The 22,440-nt window shown below is 32.7% G+C and overlaps 1 protein-coding gene across 1 annotated transcript in view; it reads right to left on the reverse strand.

Annotated features, from left to right (window-relative positions):
• Positions 1–8,225: 8,225 nt before the first annotated feature.
• Positions 8,226–22,440, reverse strand: part of LOC142317378 (WD repeat-containing protein 44) — a 59,352-nt gene continuing 45,137 nt past the window's right edge. The window contains exons 7-9 of the mRNA XM_075353879.1: positions 19,022–19,474; positions 12,872–13,456; positions 8,226–9,812 (exon numbers count right to left, since the gene is read on the reverse strand). Of these exons, the coding sequence (XP_075209994.1) occupies positions 9,213–9,812; positions 12,872–13,456; positions 19,022–19,474 (1,638 nt within the window). The 3' untranslated portion in view covers positions 8,226–9,212. The remainder of the gene's footprint in view (positions 9,813–12,871; positions 13,457–19,021; positions 19,475–22,440) is intronic.

Consider the following 22,440-nt stretch of genomic DNA (forward strand, 5'->3'; position numbering starts at 1 on the left):
TTAGTTTGAAAGCTGTTCTACTTTACACTGGAAATAAATACCCATCAATACCATTAGCACACACTATTCACATGAAGAATTCTTATAAAAATATGGAACTTGTATTGAACAGGATTCAGTATGGGAAATATTTATGGCATATTTGTGGAAATCTGGGAGTAATAGCGCTTTTACTTGAACTGCAACTTGAATACACTAAATTTTGTTGCTTTTTGTGCAAGTGGGACAGCAAGGATGGGAAAAACCTACATAAAAGAGCAGTGGCCAAAGAGAGAGGTACTGAGTATATAGGAGAGAAGAATGTTAGTCGGGCATTAGTAAAATCAGAAAAGGCTTATCCTCCACCACTACAAATTAAGCTAGGTTTATTCAAAAATTTTGTTAAAGCATGGATCATATGGTGCAGGGTTTCAGTTTCTAAAAAATAAATTCCCTAATACAAGTAATGCTAAAATAAAGGAAGGTATATTTGTTGGACCACAAATAAGAAAACTAATGAGTGATCCGGCATTTGAAGAATGTTTGAATGACTTTGATGTTGCTCCATGGAAATCATTTCAAAATGCGGTAAACAACTTCCTTAGAAACCATAAGGCCAGTAACTACAGAGAACTTGTGAGTGAACTTCTTCAAAACTACAAAGGACTTAAGTGTAACATGTCACACAAAATTCATTTCTTACATTCACATTTGGATTTTTTCCTTAATTTCGGTGCTATCACTGATAAACATGGAGAATGCTTTCACCAGGACAATGGAAACACAATATCAAGGAAAATAGAACCCAAAAATGTTAGCTGACTACTGTTAAAATCTAAAGAGGGATCTACCTACAGTAAATTACAGCACAAAATCCAAAAGAAATAGATTTTAGGCGAGTACAAAATGCACATCATGTATTGTCACCTTACATTTTTTTGTTTCAAAGGAAATTTTAGTTACAAAAAACTGAGCCTGATAGAAAAAATGTATTAACATATATGAAATCAGCATAATAAATACTATAAGAATCAATCATTTCCTCTCATTTAACAAACAAAAAATTAAATTTTGTTAACCAGTGTGATAATAGGAATAAAATTGAAACAGTATGAGAAATGCAACAATTAGGATAATACAATTAACATCAATAACAAAATAATATAAAAATTTTAACGAGTTAAATCTTATTAAGTATATTAATTCTTTTTAGAAGTAATATATCATTTCTTACGTTGCACTGTATGTCTCTTGGCAATTTAAATTTGCAACGTAAGGCCGCATAGCATATGCAGTCCACAAGGATGTGATGTACAGACAAGTGGCATTTATATTGGATACACAGGGTGCATTCTTTGCTGACATTAGGTGTACATGAGTAGCTTTGGTACGTCCAAATCGTAATTGACACAGGACCACTTCTTGTCAGCGAATTTTCCGCATGAAGAGTCCCATGGTAACACTGTGTCTTTTACGTGTCTGAGTTTCTTATCCGCTGTAGAGTCCAGTCATTTTGCCACCTTCTCTGAAATGTTTGTTGGAATTGATGAAATCTAGGTAGTTATAAATTGAATGGAGAAAGATGGTTGGCAACATGCATCTTTAGCAGCGGAATCCACATGTTCATTATGTATTAAAAATGGCTGAACATCAATTAATGAAAATTAACCGTAATGACGATCATCTACCGCATTACACCACGAAATGTCGTTGCTGTTTGGAACGCAATTGTGGAAGATCATTGACGACTTATCATAAGACATGTTAGTAAGTTTGTTGCGAAAATTGAACGTGAAAAGATTACTATAAAGTTTATGTCAGAACTACTGAATGACAAACAGAAACAGCATTTGCATAAATATCTGCAGTGAACTAAAATAACTACTTTGACTGATCCACCTTTCCTTTCTAAAGACAATATAGGTGATGAAAGTTGAGTTTGTGGCTGGGACTCTGAAACTAAGCAGCAATCATCCCGATGGAAGAACCCATCTTCATTTAAATCAAAGAAAGCCAATCACGTCAAAAGCAAAATCAAATCTTTATTGATGTTGAGGGGACAAGAGTGAATGGGGGACTAAGGGAGAACATGAGAAAAAAATGTTCAGAAAGCTAGGTCCTTGACCACAATAATGCAAGACCACATACCTTTTTCACAGTGAAGCAGATTTTGGCAAAAAACATGGCGGTTGCTACACGTTCACTATATTTCTGTAATTTGACTTAAATGCTTCCAAATCTTTCCACAATATACTGCAATAATTTTCACAATAAAATTATTTTATAAATTCAAATTTGTATTAATTTACATTATACATACATCATATAGTTTTATGAACCCGAATTACATGAACACTTTTCAAACAACATATAACACAGATATACTATTTTACAACAAACAATTTTATGAAGAAGGCAACTGTCCGTAGTGCCATGTATACATATATATCTCACCAATATGGTAGGAACTGGATTACATATTGGAAAATATCTTTCGGAAACGTACGAGGGTAAGTCAAACTAGTAACAGGAAATTTTGATTTCCCTCCCAATGTATGGCAGCATCAGTAAACAGTGACAACTACTGTGAGCTACTACATTTACTGAAGCAAAAAATCAAATCCAAAAGACATAGTTAAACTTTCTTAAGGAGTGATTTTGCTTCAGGATAATGCTTGACCTAATACAGCCAAAAAAACAGTCCTTTGTCTTTAAGATCTTGGTTTTGAGCTGCTGGACCACCCTCCATACAGTTCGGACCTGTCTTCAAGCAAGTCTCATCTTTTTGACCCATTAAAAGAAGAGTTGCGAGGGAATTATTATCAATCTGATGAAGAGCATAGAAGCGGTGAAAAATTTTCTGCACACCAGACCTAAAACTTTCTTCCAGGAAAGAATTCAAAAGCTCGTTAAAAGACTAAGTGTATAGAAGTAAGAGGGGAATTTATGCTGAAAAATAATGCATTTATATAAGTACAAATAAATATATTGATTTTTTGAATTTCACTTTATTTTTTGACTTACCCTCGCATTTCCAAATAATCAGAAAGCAAATCAAATACGTTTTATCTAGTTATTATATCTAAAGGCCTGATTGTTGCCTTTGAACCCTATGTGAACCCTAGATGTGCAATGAAACAGCAAACTTTAATAAGGCTACAATGAAATGTTTACACATATACTGGTGTTAAGATGAAATGGTAAAACTTCTAGTGCCATTCTACACTAAAATTACCACTTTGAGAAGATTGCATATAAATTAACACATTAAGGATGGTTTTATATTTTTTTTCTGTAGGAATATAAGCCTACAAAAGAGATATTGTTTATTTATTAAAAAATCACTAGAGAATGAATATTAAATAACTTTTGGAATGTTGTGACATCACATCGATAAAAAAAATCCCACTTAACATTATTGGTAGATGTAAAAGAAATAAAGCAAGAGAAGACTTTTTTTATTTTCAGGGAATTGGATCTGAGGAATTAAGAATGAGGAAAATTACATTTTCAAATACTTCTGATTTTGAAGAGGAGTGGTCGCTAAGGGAATAGGCTTTAAAAGTCTATTTTTAAAATGTTAGTAAAGAAAAATTATTTAATGAAGATGTGAGAACAAAAAAATGTAAAAAGAAAAGAACATAAATGCTGCTAAAGTAAATATAATCTTATTTATTATTAAGACATCACAGAATTATACATGGATCCAATATTTAATTCCAAGGAATAGTTATATAATAAGTGTAAAGGTTTGGTAGAAATATAAAAGATCTGGAATTTTTTTACTTAAGATTACATCCGTTAATCTTCCTTGTTAAAATATATGAAAAAGCATATTCAAGGTCATAATAAAAAAAAAATACCGGTTTCATTTTCATGGAGAAGTTAATACCAGTGGTGGCTTGTAGCTAAAATTAGTGGGGGTGCTGCTCCAGAAAATATTTTCGCTGGGCCTTTTCAAGGCCATGGTTAAAGTTTTCTGTAAAAATTACAAAATTACAGTAAAAGAACCGAAAACATCAAATAGAATAGCTGGAAGCAGAAGAATAATCTAATTCTACACTTATCACATACAAAAATACAATACACGGTTTTTAAGCAAGTGCTTAAAAACTGTACTCTCTTTAACCATGGAATATGGTTAAAGAGGTATGGTTAAATAAATAATAAAATGTCAATACAGATAATATAATTTAGTATTATTAGATAATAACTTAATAAAATGTCAGCTTAAAACACTATAGTCCAATGGAGCATAATTTAGATTTCTATGTACACAGAAACAAATACGTAATTAGTTTTTACTAATTACCTTCTCTTTCGCTCTTCCAGCGTGATTATTGCACAGAGAGATGGGTGATCAAAGAGCCCTTGCTTTCCACCATCTTCTGATCACTACTGAAAAAACAACTAAACCGCTTTCATATTCCTTTCACCGACAAAACTAGAAAAGGGAACGAACAAGGAACGTTCTGAACATAACGTGGAGTTAAAAAAAAAACTACCTTCCACCAGCACACCAGGGTTGGCACTGCGAGAGCGATAGTGCTCTCTCTCCCTCGCAGCCATGCGTGCAACTTCCTATGTGCACATGCACACAACAGCCAAACACCGTGCCGCTAAAACTGTGAAGCGTACAGTTCCGTACAAAGATTTTTGTCTTTTCCATAAACTGGGGTATGGCTACTAACATTAAGCTTAAGGAATATATGTTGTAAAAGTACAAAGAAAGAATTATAGAAAAAAGGGCTCATTATATTAAATGTTATCGATAATATCAAATGGAAATCGGAGGATGCTGCAGTTCCACAGTGTCTATACGCAAGTCGCCACTGGTTAATACAATACACTATTTCAACCATAAATTATTCAATGTGATATATGCTTCAAATACGTAACTGGCAATATTTTTCTGATCTGAAATCGGTGAAACATCATCAAACAAAGAAAAAGGTATGGGAAGAGATATTTAAAAAATTATTATAGAGCTTTGGCAAGTGAAATTGGCTCAAAGTCTGACAGAATTAGTGTTTTATTAGAAAGTGAGATTGTTTAGTCACAACTGCACAATTTAGGGTATAAGTACACAGAATTTTAATTGAATAAATGCGTAAATGACATGAAAGCAATTATAAAATAATTGTTAATGCATAATTATTAAACATAATATTTACAATCACAAAACATATTATTTATGGATAACGGTGTACAAATCATAAGATACTATCAGAAGTCAGGTCATATTTTGGGAACTAGGCATTTTTTATGAGAAAAATATATCAACCAACTCTTCCTTTAAATCGATTCTAACTGCATAGATTATGCAACTAACTGTCCAAGGTCAAGCTTCAGGCAATATCTTATACTACTTACAAGATTAAATTATAGTATAATAATGTCTTTGGTAAAATAAATGGTTACTACAGTAGGAAACTAATAATCTGAACGTCGATTTTTCAGATGTCCAGCTATCCAGACTACTTACATTCTAAATAAGCAAATTAAAAAAGAAAATGATTACACTATTTAAAAAAAATCTAAAATACTGCTTAAATAAAGCTTTGCTTCAATAGGAAATTTATTTTTATAAATTTTTATTTTTTCTGAATTTTTTTATTAGACTATTTTGCGACTCATATAGTACAAAATTTAAATGTTATAACTGTAAAATTAACTTCTGAAAAGTCTGATGTAAATGCATTGATTAGTCAAATATGAACTATGACGTGATGACTTGCAACTGGGGCCGTCACATGAAAAAGTTCTCGCTATCAACTGGTTGAAACAACAAAAAGAATGAAATTCTACATAGATTCTTTCTTTAATACGATTACTGCACATTAAATTAAAAGGAGAAATTTCTTTATGAAGAAATATTGCTTTTAAAGGTATGTTTTCATTTGTCACTAAATTTTATTCTATTAAATGTACTGTAATGTTTTTTGATTTTTTCTCATTTTTTAAATGACATTTTTTATAAAACAGTGGGATAGTTAATTTTAATTTCATGAAATTTAGAATACATTTTACAAATTCTGATTCTTTTATTAGCAATTTTTTATTATTGATTTTTTTTTGTAATATATCTGTTTTTTATTACATTGAATATGTATTTTCTATACATTTTTTTCATTACATGTAATATCCATTTAAAGTTGGCATATGCACCATACATATGACAAACCTTTTCTAATTTTCCAATTATCTGGGTTTGGCCTTTCAAAGGACATCCAGATAATCAGTATCACATCGTATTTTTTTCATCAAAGTAATTAATAATATTTAGAATGATCCACAAGTAATATGCTTTACACAGGTACAGGTGCGTTTACTATAATTTAAAGTTTGAAGATAGAATTTTAATAAAGTTGATCATTTAAGTTAGGACGACCAGCCAATAGGAGAACATACTTGTTGCTTCCTGTTTGCAGATGATCTCGCATTAACAGCCTAACATGAGACCTTTGAAGAAGTGGTGGACACACTAAATTGAGCAATAGAGGAGCTCAACACATAATACAGTTGAAATCAAATCCATTAAAAACAGTGACCTTCTCATTCCATCTCCAAAACTGCAAGGCAAAATGACAGCTAAGAATCTGGTGGGACAAAACAGAACTGAAACACTTAAAACACCCAAGTATCTGGGTGTTATCCTGAACAGATCACTCACTAATAAGCGGATGAAAATTGTGACAAGAACAAACATAATTCACAATATAACAGGCAGCAAATGGGGCACTAAACCGCAAGTCCTGATAAGGTCCACACCAGCCTATACTCTGCAGAAGAATATGCTGCCCTGTCTGGAGCTGCTCAGCGCATGCTAATAAAGTGAATGTGCCCCTGAATGAAGTGTGCCAACTATAACAGGAAGCCTGCAGAAAAACTGTACAAATTAAGCGGAATTGTCCCACCAGCAGTTCAATGGAAGATATCATCTAAGGAGAAAGCAAAGGTGATGAACAACAATTTTCACCTACTCTACGGTTACAGAGAGCTAGCACAGTTTCAGCGAAAATCCAGTCACAGCTTTATGAGAACAGTCAAAGAACTAGATGGACCTGTGGAAGTTGAACGACGCCAAATATTGAATGCCAGAAATAGGCTGGAGTCATGTTTCCTTGTGATGACCATCTCAACTACGAAAAATGGAAAACAGTGTTTTCCATTGTCCATAGTACACCAGAGTACGTTAAAAAATGTATAGCGGCACCCAGACCATGCCGCTTTTGAATCTGTGTACAAACAGATTAAGAAGAGGCGTGGTCTGCTCAAAGTACAACCTTCACAAACGACGGCTAATGGATAGTGATTGTGTAAATACGAAAGATAGAGAACGACAAACATCTACTCGATTGTGAACTTCTGACAAATGTGATCCTGGCAAATTGTATGAAGTTGGGACAACCTGGGAAAACTGGATATGAGAAAAAAAAATTAAATTGAAAACAGCAGGGACAAGCTAAAACCAGAGGTTCACTCCAATTGTAGTACATTAAATTAACTAAAAAAAGAAAAGAAAAACTTAACAAAATTTAATGACTATTCCTAACTTTTTAGTGTTTTGTATAATGTATATGAGATTAAAACAAAAAAATTGTTATCAAGAATTAAAATTGATTTGATTACATTACAAGAGTCTAGTTGGGATTTTTGTATAATTCCTGAATATGACACAAGAGTTCTTGGATAAATCAGGCAGAATTGCCACCTCGATAAGAAAGCAGCTTTTTCACTGGCTACAAACTTCCTGGAGTAAAACAACAGTAAAAATCCAATGGCTTAACTAACCTAATTCCAAAACGATCCAATTCTCATCTAATTCTAGGAAAGCATCAAAGGTAGAATGGGAGGAGTGAAGGAGGGGAACAATAAACTTAGAAAGGGGAAGCAGACTCAAATGAGAATTACAATTAACTACTTTTTCAGGATTAGTTATAACGGTTAAGTGAAAGTGTTTTTTTCTTCCTGTGATTACTACTACTTTTCTGTTCTATAATTTGACAACATTAAATTAAATTATAAGACTATATTTTAATTTAAAAAATGTATACATCTAATTTAAATAATATTAACCAATAACTTGTAAACAGAATTATAACTGTTGATATATTAGTAAATATATCTATTAATAATGTTAACAATACCATCATACAGTATTATGATTATAGTTTAATACTAATAATTTTATGAGAAAATACTTTTTTTACATTATATTTTTCATAAAGAATTAAAATTCCGGCAACTTAATACTAAGGTTAAATAAAAACCATAACCCAGAATAGTCATTATTTTAACGAAAATATATTTTTATAAATTAAATTTAGAAAATTAATACACACTACTAACTCTTACTAAACAATAAATAAATCAAAGACGAAAAACAAAACCTGCACATACTTTTTACACGAAAATACTTTTTACTTTCTACACGAAATGCGCCAAAAAAAACTAAAGTCTCAGTGAAATGCTTGGGAATATGAAACAAAGCGACTAAAATAGAAAATAACATAGAGGATATAATTTAAACTAGCTAAAGATGAACAAGTAACTGAAAAGTACTCCGTTTTAGGAACAAAACAATTAATACCTTCGATTCACAGTATAACAAAGATTTAAATCCAATAATGCACGATAAACAAATAAAAAAATTAATAAATATTCAATATAACTAACTCAAATAGTATAAATATAATTATAAAAATGCATATACGTGCATGCTGTACACCGATACTATATGTTAAAGATTTAAAAAGAATATCAATGCTTCAGCTGATGATTTAAAAATCAATTATAATAAAAATAATAATAATGCGATCTGTTATTTGTGCGCTAAATACATATTCCTGAACTTTCACACAGTCGTATTGCTATTTATCAGGTGAACGCTATGCAGAGGTCAACAACAAATATACATAAAACACGTACATAAATTGAAATATTAAATGGAATGTTTAAGGTTTATTCCCTTAATAACTTTCCTACATGTAATTAAGCCCAGCATTGACAAAAGTGTAATAATAATATATTCTATATAAATATGAATCTTACATTTTCGTTACATATAAACAAATCTATTATTTACATATTGTACACAAAAATCACAAAAAAAAAAAAAAAAAAAAACAACAAGAAACTGAAATGTACTGTACAGTGATTGTAATAATATCACAGTTTGCACGGAAAGCTGACTGTACAATATTTATACTGATACGTAAAAACGGTAAAGGCTAGACGAGTGCAGAAGCAGGGAGACTACTGTGTTTAGGTTTCGTTTTATTGAGGAAAACTTTAATTCCTCCGTTAAAATCAGCACTTACGATAACATAACCGTTTGAAGGATTTCCTTCCGGATCCTCCATTTGTCTGATTATTATATCGGGGTTAGGTGCAAATACTGCACAAGTTACGACTGCGTTATGTACTTTGATTCCTTCCCAAAAATCATTCCGATCTCTTCTATAAGAAGAAAATTTTGAATAATCGTGATGAGTTTTCCATATATAGATGCACTGATTTTCAGATCCGCTAATAATATATTTTCCATCGTGACTAAACGATGCTTTTATCTGACTGCTGACGTTGACGTACCCCTTATACTTGCAAGATAGATTTAGATCTCGCAAATCGTATATTCGTATTCGACTGTCGTTAGATGTAACGAGTATTTTATCCTCACCAGGCATCGGTTCTATCCCGCTGATTTTTCTTCCGGTTGAGTTTTTACCTCTTGTAGATCTTACGTGTATCTGGGTATGGTACTTTAACTGGTCCGTATTATAAAATATGCATCGTCCATCGTAAGAACCCACAACAGCAAACTTTCCATTCTGAGAATTCAAATACATTAAACATTGTCAAATTATTATTCAATGAAAAAATTAATCATTATCTTGAATTATCATTTAAGATTATGGAAAAAACATAAATAACTTAAGAATTAAAAACTATATATATGTGAGGCACTCAAAAAGTTATCTATCTAGGGGTGTTGTGAATAATGTATTGAGGTGCGTTTGATACTTATATGTAGTTCATAATATGTGTGTATTATGGTCTACGGTGATATAATTTCTTTTATACGAGTTGATGCAGTAGTCCTCCGAAGTTACTAACCTGGCTATGGCAATGGATTTGCATAAACTGCAGCATAAATTAGTCACAAAATATCTCACCAAAGAAGGGAAATGTTCAAAGGACATCCATAGTAGGATGGTGACTGTGTACGGTAATAATGCGCCTTCACAATACCAAGTGAAGTTCTGATCAAAAAAATTTAAATGGGGCAGGGAATCCATCGAAAATGATCCCCGCAGTGGAAGACCTGTGGAAGCAACTGCACCCGACATCTGCCAGAAACTGGATAGACTGGTTATGGAAGACAGGCGTATTACAGTTGCAATACTTGCTACAGAATGTGGGGTGTCCGAAGGAACGATTATAATACTTCATGATCGTTTACACTTGACAGAAGTCAGTTCCCAATGTGTCCAACGAAACCTCACACCACACCAAAAGCAGTCATGAGCAGTTGAGTGCAGAGAACTTGCAGCTGTGTTAAAGGAATCTTACGGATTTTCTCAGCAGGTTGGTGAATGGTGATGAAACAAGGGTTCATAACTGAGATCCTGAGACCGAACAAGAGTTCACGCAATGGAAATACAAAGGATCCCCGCAACACCCAAAAAATTCAATACACAGCCATCGGCTGGGAAAATCATGGCCACAACATTTTGGGGTAATGAGGGAATTTTGTCGATTGAATACGTGGAGCGCAAGCAGACTATCATTGATAATGCTTATGCTAAGTATCTTCAGAAGCTACGGGCAGCAGTAAAGGAGAAACGGCGGTGTAAATTTCAAGAACTTCCGCACCCTCCCTGGACAGTCTGGACCAGGGCCCCAGTGATTTTTTCTTGTTTAGAAACCTCAAGAAAAATCTTCAGGGTAGACATTTTCATGACTATGGTGAACTGAAAGCAGCTGTTTCATGGTATTTTGAGGAACAAGATACAGATTTTTTTTTAGTCTGGCATAACCTCTTTTTGCAGGCTAAATGAGCAAGTGTGTGGAAGTGCAAGGGACCTATATAGCAAAATAAAAATGACCACCACTTTTTCTAAGGTAGGTTGATAACTTTTTGAGTGCCCCTTATGTGTGTGTATATATATATATATATATGTAAACACGCACGTACAGAGATGAGGTGGTACCCAAAATTTGTATTACATGCTCAAATAAGTGAAAGTACCAACCTATCAAATACCACTAGTAGCAATGTAAAATCTCTTATGTGTCAGGATGCCTAGTGGCTTTGATTTTAATGGGTGTGTTTATTGTTGGTGGCAGATTTTCATTGTCATGTGTGCCTGTGATTATGATTTTGCAATAATCAATTAGAAAGAACAGAATATCAAAAGTTTAAACTTGTAAAACTTTAATTTAAAATTGTAAAACACATGCAGAAATATACAAATTGTTAGTAAAAACCTTTGTTATGGGACTTTAAGCCAGACACAGATATATAACTTATTTAAATGTGGCTGAACATCTGTTGATGAAAATGAATTTTTGTGATGAACATATACCGGGATTACACCATAAAAGTGTGACTGCTGTTCAGAATACAGCTGTGGAAGATCATCGAGGAATTATGGTATAAAATGATAGTAAGTTTGTCACAAGAACTGATCCCATATTTCCATTCTGAAGTTGTCACAAGTGACAAAAGTTGGGTTTATGAATATGACCTTGAAACTAAGCAGAAATCACCCCAGTTGAATCCATCCTTATTTCGATCAAAGGAAGTCCATCCAGTCAAGAGCAAGATGGATGAAATTATACGAATGAAATTATCTACAAGGTGTTCATATCTCATTGTCAGATCAATTAATGGAAAATTCTACTGTGCTAAAGGAGAATACAAGAAGAAAACAACCAAAGAACTGAGTCCTTCACCATAACAATGCAGATCTACAGTAGCGAACAAATTAATCCGAACAAAGGGAATTTTTGTTCTGTTGTACGGAATTTTCATTCCATGGAAGACTGATTGTTGTTTGGTGTTTCAGGTTATGTTGTTAGTTCATACGTAAACAGAATTAGTGGTTTTTGTGCTTTTATAATGCATTGTCAATTATTTCTCAGTGAACTTGTGATTGTTATTCATTTCTAGTCAATATATTGGATATAACCCCACAAAAGCGGCAGAAATACATTTTGTTTACATCAAAAATTAATTTAAATGTCAGGAAAAGATTTTTGAAAATATATGTTTAGAGCGTCGCTTTATATGGAAGTGAAACTTGGACAATCTGAGTACCTGAGAAGAAAAGATTAGAAGCTTTTGAAATGTGGTGCTATAGGAGAATATTAAAAATCAGATGGGTGGGTAAAGTGACGAATGAAGAGGTGTTGTGGCAAATCAATGAAGAAAGAATCAATGAGGTGTTGTGGCAAATCAATCGATCAATTTGGAAAAAATATAGTAAAAGAAGAGACAGACTTACAGACCACATGTTAAAGCATTCTGGAATAGTCGCTTTAATATTACAGGGTCAGGTAGAAGGAAACAATTGTGCAGGCAGTCAACGTTGGCGAAATGTTGTGCAGGCAAAACAAATTGTTAGGGATGTAGGATGTAGGGGGATACCGAAATGAAATGACTAGCACTAGATAGAGGAATCCTGTAGAGTTGCATCAAACCAGTCAAATGACTGAAGACAAAAAAAAAAATTCCAATTCTTATTATTTCCTTTTTCTTTAATCCAATTGTATACAATACATTTATTGTACCTGGCAAACCAAAGCCTGCTGTAAGAAATTCAAGTAATTAAATAGAATAATGATATATTCAACAAGTATAAGAAAAGATAATATTAAATAATACCTGGCAGAAATTAGCGGCTGTTATAAGCTTGGGTTGTCCATCAACTTCATTCCAGACAGCGACTTTCTTGTCTGGAATATTCCATAAGCGAAGTTTGCCATCAAGTGAACCGCTGAGAAAATATCTATCATCACGAGGATGGAAAACGATTGCGGTAACAAAGTCTATATGCTGGAAACAACAAAGGCATTCTTTCCTTGAAATGTGCCATAATCTAACAGTTTTATCCATGGAAGATGATAAAACAAAGTAGTTTTTTGACCAGGAAACATCTAATAGGTCTGACGTATGACCGGTATATGTACAAAATGGTTTTGGCATGAATGGTGATCTATCATCGGGATTTAAATCACTACTTTGGGCGTTAGGATCCTCAGAAGATTGTTGTGAAACAAGCGACTCCTGAGATGGAGTAGGCGATACTTTTTCAGCATTGTATTTAGTACGCATATCTTGAAAATACGAAGAAGCACTTCGTAAAACCCATACGCGTAGAACTCTATCCTGGCCGGCTGTTGCCAAAAGGCGTCCACATTGTGAGAATTTCATACACCAAACCGGACCCACATGCTCACCGCTTAAGTCCTGCGAAAGAAAAAAAAAACAAAGTTTAACTTGGAATACATATTGCATTAATTTATATTCTATAAATGCAAGGTATCCTATATAAAATGCAACCTATCGATCAGCCTTATTTAAATTTGGATTAACTACCCTATCCATAGTTTACAGGAATGGAATTTCCCAATATCTAACTCTTATAGCCATGAAATAGACTATTACTGATAGCATAACAAAGAGATCAGAATGCTCAGCAAATTGTTAATGAGAAGGTGGAATGTTCACTACAGAAATGTTTTTATTATAGAGTTGCACTTTAGAATATGATCATTGACTGCGATGCAAGAATGTTTTTACTCCATTAACAACAAAGAACACAAAAGATCACAAACAGTGTTGAATGGAAACACAGTTGCTGAAATCAGTAACAATTAGTGTTGCCAAAAAAAATTAATTGATTAAAACCTTAATTTGTCAAAATCAACTGTTTTGTCAGTTGACCAAACAGATTACCTTTGACCATATCGGATTCAAACAATTCATAAACTCATTGATCCTGGCAAAGAAAAATCACTAGAATACTGTCATTGGCTTCGTTTCTTTTAGTGTAGGGGATTAATGATGGATTCATTACTTTTCTCTGATGAGACATGACTCTATTTGGACAGCTATGTAAAAATTATGGATTAATCGAAACAGTACTCAACAGTTCAAAACAGTAGGATTTAGAGTGCTGAAAATCCCAAAGTGTAATATGAAAATCTATGACATCCACAAAAGATGTCTGATGTGTAATCACAAAACAAAATTCTTGGTGTTAGTACATTGCAGAACGATATCGGAATATTTTAATGCAATTCGTTGCACTCTTGGAAAAGGAAGATCAATATTGTTAATTACAATGATGTTGCAACATCATACAATGTAAATTCAACAACTGATTTCACTAACGAATCCTTTACTGACTGTGTCATCAATAATGGTTTATTGTCACCAAGATCTCCCGATTTGACATCATTACATTTTTTTTTCTAGTTGTTACCTAAAAAAAAAAAGTCTAGAACAACTGCAACTGAAAACCAATATTGAAGAAACTGCATTAAACATACAGTCACAACATCTAAAACAGTTGTAAGAAACACAGTGAAAAGGATGGAAGCCTGTACTAAGGAAGATGGCGGCCACTTTTAGCATTTATTCTAGTATACACAGCTGACAATTTGATAGTAAAATGTTCTGTAGTAACTGTAATAAATAGTTAATGAAAATTAATATTCCTAATATACTAAAAATAAATGACAGATGATTTCTACAGGAAAGTCTTGAAAGTTTAAAACATTTCTGAAGAACAAAATAATAATAAACTTTTACCAAGAAGCTGATCAATGTTTTGCTCTAGTCAAAATTATAATTAATTATTTAAGATTTATAAATGAAGAAAACATGATTCATAAACCATCACATAGACATTACTGTAAACCTACTATCTTCATGTACACTGATACAATCACGTTTTAAAATTACAAAGGCTTGATAAAATAAAAAATACTGAAAGCAGATTAGTATAAGCTATAAGAGTTCAACAATTTAATAATATTAAAAATTGAAATGACAATTTTTAAAAATATTACTGCCGAGTTGCTGAGTAAATACAAAACTCCTCCACAAGTAAATTAACTACATACATCTCCAAATATAAAAAGAATAAATAAAAGAAACTACAAATATAAAGAACATTGACAGAAAGAACACAAAAAGGCAAATAAGAGGCATTCAAAATGTAATTGAAGATTGTTGGTAAGAAAGATTATCAAATACTTTTTAAAAAATCACAAACAATCTTGGGGATAAACAAATTTACAGAACTCTCACAAAGTAATTTCACAAATAGTAAAAATCCATTCAAAAAGTTTCTTAGAGGCACAGAATAAAATTAATAACAGATATTTCATAATGAAAACTATAAATATTACTATTTTTACAGCTGATTATCCACTAATCTGGCTAATAAATTTGCACCCATATGCGTAGCATGGGAATGAAAAGAGATATTGGAATGAAATAAAAAATGAATAAAAGTACAATACCTTAGCTACAAAATGCAGTATTTATTTTTCAATATAATCCCCGTTTACACTGATACACTTTTCCCAACACTACACAAGTTTTTACATTCTGTCACTGAATCATTCTGGTGGTCTTCCTAAGATCCAAGTGGCCACAGCTTTCTTCACCTCATTGTCGGTGGTATGTTTACCTTTGAGATCCCTCTTGAGATAAGGAAAAAAGTAGATGTTGTATAGAGCCAAATCTGGCAAGTATGATGGATGCAAAATAGGTTCTAACTTCAGCTTGTGGAGAACCATCAAAGAGTTTGCGTGGTACACATCATGAACAGATTTTATCGGTAGTTTACAAATCACTCTATAATATAGCCTTCTCGTTTGTTCTTTAGATATGCCTAACTGAACAGTGATACGCTGCTGGATGATTCGTTGGTCACTTTGAAGCAAATCGTCCACCTCTTTTCGATGTTTCTTGTCATTCACAGAAACTGACTGACCTCACCTGCTCCGAGGTGCGTCCTCAATTGTCGCTTTACCAGCTTCACATTCGTGAAATTTCAATGCCTACCTATTGACAGTACTCCTATCAATAGTTTCACTACCGTAAACTGCTTTTAAACAATGAAAAATATTCATAGGATTCACATTTTCTGCTGTTATTTGATCACTGCACACTGCTTTAACCGTGTTGATATATTGGTCGTACTCGACTCAATTTTACCTGCTACTGAAAGCAAACCGGTACATGGATTTTAACTCATTATTGCGAGTTTTTAGAGGGGGATTTTAGCTATCACGTGCTGCCACGCTTAACTAGAGAGTACCTTTTGTCTCTGTGTAGCACGCTAGTGTGCAAAATTTATCAGCTGAGCCTTGTACAATAATACAGTAAAGGCATAATAATCTTATAACATAGTTTCATATTGGAAAATATAAATGATCATTAAACAGTAATAAGTGAATTTAATGGAAAAAGAAACAGCTGCATATCCGATACTTTTTTAGTTAACCTCTCGTGTAGTTTTAATAAAAATAACACAACACAGATGATATTTATATCAAACTTTTTTCCTGTTTAGCCTCCAGGAATGCACGAACTCTTGACTTCGAAATCAGCTGATTTGGGAAGATGCGTTATTCACCATTAGACCAACCTGGTGGGTTATATCAAACTTTGTGGTTTTATAACTGCACGTGCATTAGATGATTCTTAAAACCTATTTCAGAAACGGGATATTACCAACAAAGTAAATGTAAACGGTACCGTATAACACAAAAATAAAATTTTAATTTCAATAAACTGAAAGTTCATCATACTAATCTATGCTGCAAATTAATTCTTCAAATTTTTAAAAGGGAGAAATTTACTTCATGCAGAGTCTAAATTATTTAGAGAATCAGTTGAAAATATCCTGTTTTAAACTTTTAAGTGATGCTTGATGTATGGTTTTGATCACAGTTGATCACAGTTGATCACATGCAGTGTTATTATATTCCTATTAGATATAAATTTTTAAGATAATTAAGTTTTACTAAGATCATCTCATGAAATTAGAGTTAAAATCATCACCAAACTACGTAAATTAGTTGTATAACTTTATTAGTAAGGCACAAGAGTTGGCTGCTGTTAAGCCTTGTTAGAGATGTTTCAAAAAGCGCCCACTTCTTGTTCATACGTGAAAATTGTTAGAAAAATGATTGTACATGGTGGGGTTCATAATTGTTTTTTTTAACAAACCATGTGTAGAAAGCAATATCCAAAACCACAGATACTAAATTTTTGTAAAAACTAAACTTGTCAGACCGTTTGGATTTGGAGCTATTTATTGTCAGAAGTAACTATAAACCTTAAAAAATATTTCTTTAGGGTTAATTTGTATTATTAAAATATAAAATAAAAATAATTTACAACATATAAGTAAGAAATTTCATTTTCTAAAAGTGATGTTGAAGTCAAAATGAGAAAAACAAGAATAAATTTAATTTATTTTCAAAATGTCTACTAGAATTTCAGTAATACATTAAATGAAACTATGAAGGTCAATCAAATATAAACTAAACTTTTGTTTCAAAATTAAAAAAGGAGGAAAAGTAGTTTTTGCTACTTTTAATCATCACTTATAATTGGAGAATTCAATTAAAAACTGAAGATGAGGGATGCTGTGAAAATCAATTCTTGGAAATTAATATGGTAAGTTTAACTTATCTATTTACTGTGTTTTGGAGGTTTATATTTCATATAATATATATGTATAGATTACAAACTGGTATCGGAATAGAATGGTGATCACAATGCACCGGTTCTAAATTTCATTCAGTTGCCCATCTCCTGCCTGCAGAGGAGGCTTTACAGCCTCGCGATGGATGCATGGCACACCACAACTAAGGGAAGGTCCTTGAATAGATTTATACAGGACTTGGGGGAGGATGGTATGCCTCTCCTTCATTTTTAAGGGCAACAGGTGACCAGGTGCTCTCCAACCACGTGAACTTGAACCGATATTTTTTTCGGTTCCGCCTGGTAGCTGATGAGCTGTGCAACTGCGGGGAGGTCCAGTTGAATGAACATATGATGTTCAACTGCCCAGCTCTTGGGGTGGGGGGTCAGAACTCAGACTATCCCTGGAACTTAAGAGGTCAAGGGGAAAATTGGCCACCCACTGTATGGGTGTTCCTCAATGTCATTGCTTTGTTCAACCAGCATCAGCAGTTTATTTAAGGGAATGACTCCTACCTCACTGCTGTGAGAAGCTACCCGAGAGTTGTGGCTGGCCATCAGCCAATTAAAGCTCCAAGTGCTTTAATATTGATGGACAGGTACTTGCTGGCATTCAGCGACCTAGGCGTGGCAGCAAATTGCTGTCTTGATGAGATAAATTTAATTTATTGAATGTCATACATATTTTAGTAGTTGATGGGGTGCGCCTACCCATTTTAGAATATATAAGAAATGAGCGGTGGGACACAAAGCAAGTGGTGTGTGGCCCCATGCTTAGTTTGCTCACACAATTAGGTTAGCTCTAAGAGCTAGTTAGGACACAGGTTGCTACACTGATTCGAGGCTCAGTAGCCGTTTGTGGCACAGACATTCGGTCTTATGTTTTAGGGCGACTGAATGGGGTGGTGAGGGAGAAATGCCATGCAAATCAATATGTATAGATTAAAGAATTGTAAGCACAAAATAAGTATATATTCTGAGAACAAGCATATCTACAATACAATACAGTATAGCATTTCCATAAGCAATTAGCAAGAAAATAGAGAGAACATCAGTTTGATTGATGTAATGTAAAATTAGAATTCTTAAAATATAGAAAAAAACTCATGAACTAAGACCTTCAAGTGATATATAACTGAGTTCCACGAATAAGAAAAAAGATGTTCTGAAATTGTTCGAAATAAGGATCAATAATACTAGAAAAAAAGACATTATGAACAAATTATTTAGGATGAATGAAACCTTAATGAAAAAATACTACGCACATCCACAAACTAAAGCAGATATATAATATTTAAACAATACCTGAACATGTTGCAAGCAATCAAATTCATAAGGGCCCTTGTGACTATTTGAAGCTTTCAATTTGATGTACTGTTCACCCGACGTACACAATTCATCTACTACTTCTAGACCATCCTCTCTATGCCGAGCATGAGTTGATACTTCTTGTGCAATCGTTTTTGCTTTAATTACAGTCTTTTTCATAGTTAGCCCGATAAACTGTTTTATTTTAGCCGTTCTTCGTTTAACAGGCCCAGGTTCTTCAGTAACTACACTCGATTGTTTACTATCAACCGACTCCTCGTCTGACTCTTTCTCTTTCTCAAGGCTAGGATTACTCACGTATTCCGATGTTAGGCGCATTATATGTAACGAAAGTGGATTTATACATTGCGGTAACTTATCTTCGGCTATACTTAAAGGTACACGCTCACCAGTATCAAGATTCAAGACTGTTACTTGTTCAAGGATCTCCTGAAAAAGAATATAATTTTATGGTTCAATATTAATAATAAAAAAAAGTCAAAATCATTATTGCTAATGAATTCAGTTCCAATCATTACCAGGTGTTTATGAATATTAGATTCACATAAAAACAACTAGATGCTTGCTACTCTACTAGTGGTGATGTGAAACAACAAATAGAATAATTACAAACTGATTGTCAGGTAACTGTATAATTTGTCTATGTTTTGAAAAGTATTTGAGAGCTACATAAGAAACTAAAAGTGTCTTGAAAAAAGAGAAAATGGAGATGGATTCTGGGCTGTGGCTAATAGAGTAGGAAATTTTCAACCTCATGAGTTACTTCTCAAACACTATCTGACAGTTTCAGTAGCTACTAGTACATTTAACCTAACACTGCCTTAAAAAAACATACATTTCATTAAAATCAGTGCTACAAAAAACTTCTACACAAGCCAATTATGTACTATAACTACATGCACTGAATTATAAACGGATGTGTGGAATTTAGTTGCAGCAAACAATAATTAAATATACAAGGTCTTAAAGGATGAGAGGAATCACTACAAGAATAGTGTAGTCAATTTCTAACCAACCAAACAAACATTGACATCAGTGATATCAAGAATAACTAAATAGGAAACAGAATTAGTAATAAATTTATGAAACGATCCAATAAAATTAACAGCAGATTTTATAAAATTCACTTTTGCAAAGATATTACAATCGTTAACGTTAATAAATCAGGTTGGAAAACAGGATCTTCTAAAATGTGACATACAAACATCAGCTATGCTGAACACCGACAGAGCATGTACTAGATGCCAAGGAAGTTCCTATAATAACCTAGGCTTAATGTTCGGTCAATCCATTTGAAGTGTCCCAAAACAACATAAGCTGGTTGCTTGACCAATTCAAAAAAAATTGAAACTTACCCACTTGTTTCAAGACCTTAAAACTATTTTTTTAAATTTTTAATTTAAGCAGTTAATCTGTGACAGCCATTCTTATACGGTGTGCACACTTATTTTTGTGATTGTAAGGGTTTATGGAAAAAATCATAATTGAAAAACTATTTTTCTGGAAGGATTAAACAAAAAGCAATTTAATCATATTTTCTCAAGGTAAAAAGATTGGTCCAGTGGTTTATTTACCTATTTATCTTCTTTCTATGAGAAAATGACTAATAAAGTTGGACAAGAAAAACTGAAATTTCACTTTTGGTAATTTTTTCAAGAGGCAGGGATGGTATACACCGTTTGGATTATTTTTTTTATATGTAGGTATATGCTAGTAGTTTTACCATAAATAATATTAATGGTGATATTCTTGCCGCTAAATTTTTGAAAATTAATCTTTTTAAAGAAATTCAGGTTTTGGCTTCAAATAACTCTGATGGAGCTGGTGATAAAAATGTCAAACTTACACAACTTGAAGTGTTTTTGTAGATGTTTATGGCAAATAAAAAAGTTATAACCTCTCAAAAATCATGGAAAACCTGTTAAAAGCTATACCATTTTGACTTACTAAATAAGTACTCCAAGGGGGTTTCTTGTCTTCTTTGCACTTTATGTTTTTTATATACTTTTTATATTTAGCCCCTACGTTGTTGAAGTTGACACTTTCAATATTTTTAAAATAGTTTTTTTTAATTAATAACAGGTCATAATTTAATGACAACTTAACCAATACCAGTAACCTAATATAATTTTGATTCAGAAATTCTTGTAAAAACTTCCCAAACTGAGATTTCAATGAGTAGCCTACATCTTTTTTCAATAATTCATTCTTATTTTTATATTGGTGTATTTTTGTGAACACTATTGAAGAAAAAATAAACTGTAGCAAAATTTTAATTATTCAATGAAATAGCCTGTTTTTATAGTAATGAAAGTTTATTATTTAGCTGTAATATCTCTTATGATAATTCTCTTGAAATTGTGTGAGAACAATCACTGTAATTAGTTCAAGCGGTGTCAACTTTTTCAGGACTTTGCATATTGGTACCCACACTTTGTCTTGTTGGGACTTTTGAAATGATGTACGTGGTCCAGCTGGGTGGAAAAAATTAACCTGCAAATTGTTATTTTTAAGGCTACTATCTACCGCTTTTGAAGATTTTAAAATTTTTGAAAAATACTTTTGAAACAGTTAACAACAAAGAGATTTTCCAGGAACTAAATTTAAATTTGAAAAATGTGTTCTTTAAGAGCTTGCTCTAATGTTATTTGTCTTAAGTTTTTCTTATATGTTTTTTCCACGGGTTCTCAAAGGGTCACAACAGAACTGTCCATACAGGCGACTGAATTTTGACAAAATCTTTTTTTCATGTTATTTAGAAACACTAGTGACATCTGAATTAACACAAAAAAAAAAATAAGTTGTTGATTTTCATCACTAAATTCACAAATTTTAATGAGTTCTTTAGGCACTGTACCATACACTGTTTTATGGCACTCTTCATTCACATAAATTATTATGGAAAATTATTCTTCCACTGTTTTATGTGTAATCACTTGAAAATAATGTTAAAATTTAACAGATTTTAAAATTTGCAAATATAATATTATTAAGTAAAACTTATTTATTTAATAAACAATTCCAAACACATGATGACATTTGAGAGACACTCAGTAAAGATGTGAACAGGTCACTGACTAATGCCAGACTGACCAGTCTGTAACTGCAAAACTAAATGATGCATCAAGCATAAATGAATTACAACATGAATTTTCCTGACGATTGGAAATGACTTCAAGCGCCTGTTATAACATGAACACTGCACTTGAATGGTTTAAATAAGTCTATTTCAACTACAGTAATAAGTATAAAAATATTAAAAAGCTACGAAGACAAGAAACCCCCTTTGAGCACTTATTTAGCGAGTCAAAATGGTATCGCTTTTAACAGATTTTTGAGAGGTTATTACTTTATTTGTACAATACAAAAGAAACTTTTTTATTTGCCATAAACAT

The sequence above is a fragment of the Lycorma delicatula genome, chromosome 1 (genome assembly GCF_047948215.1).
Source record: "Lycorma delicatula isolate Av1 chromosome 1, ASM4794821v1, whole genome shotgun sequence".
Classification (NCBI taxonomy): domain Eukaryota; kingdom Metazoa; phylum Arthropoda; class Insecta; order Hemiptera; family Fulgoridae; genus Lycorma; species Lycorma delicatula.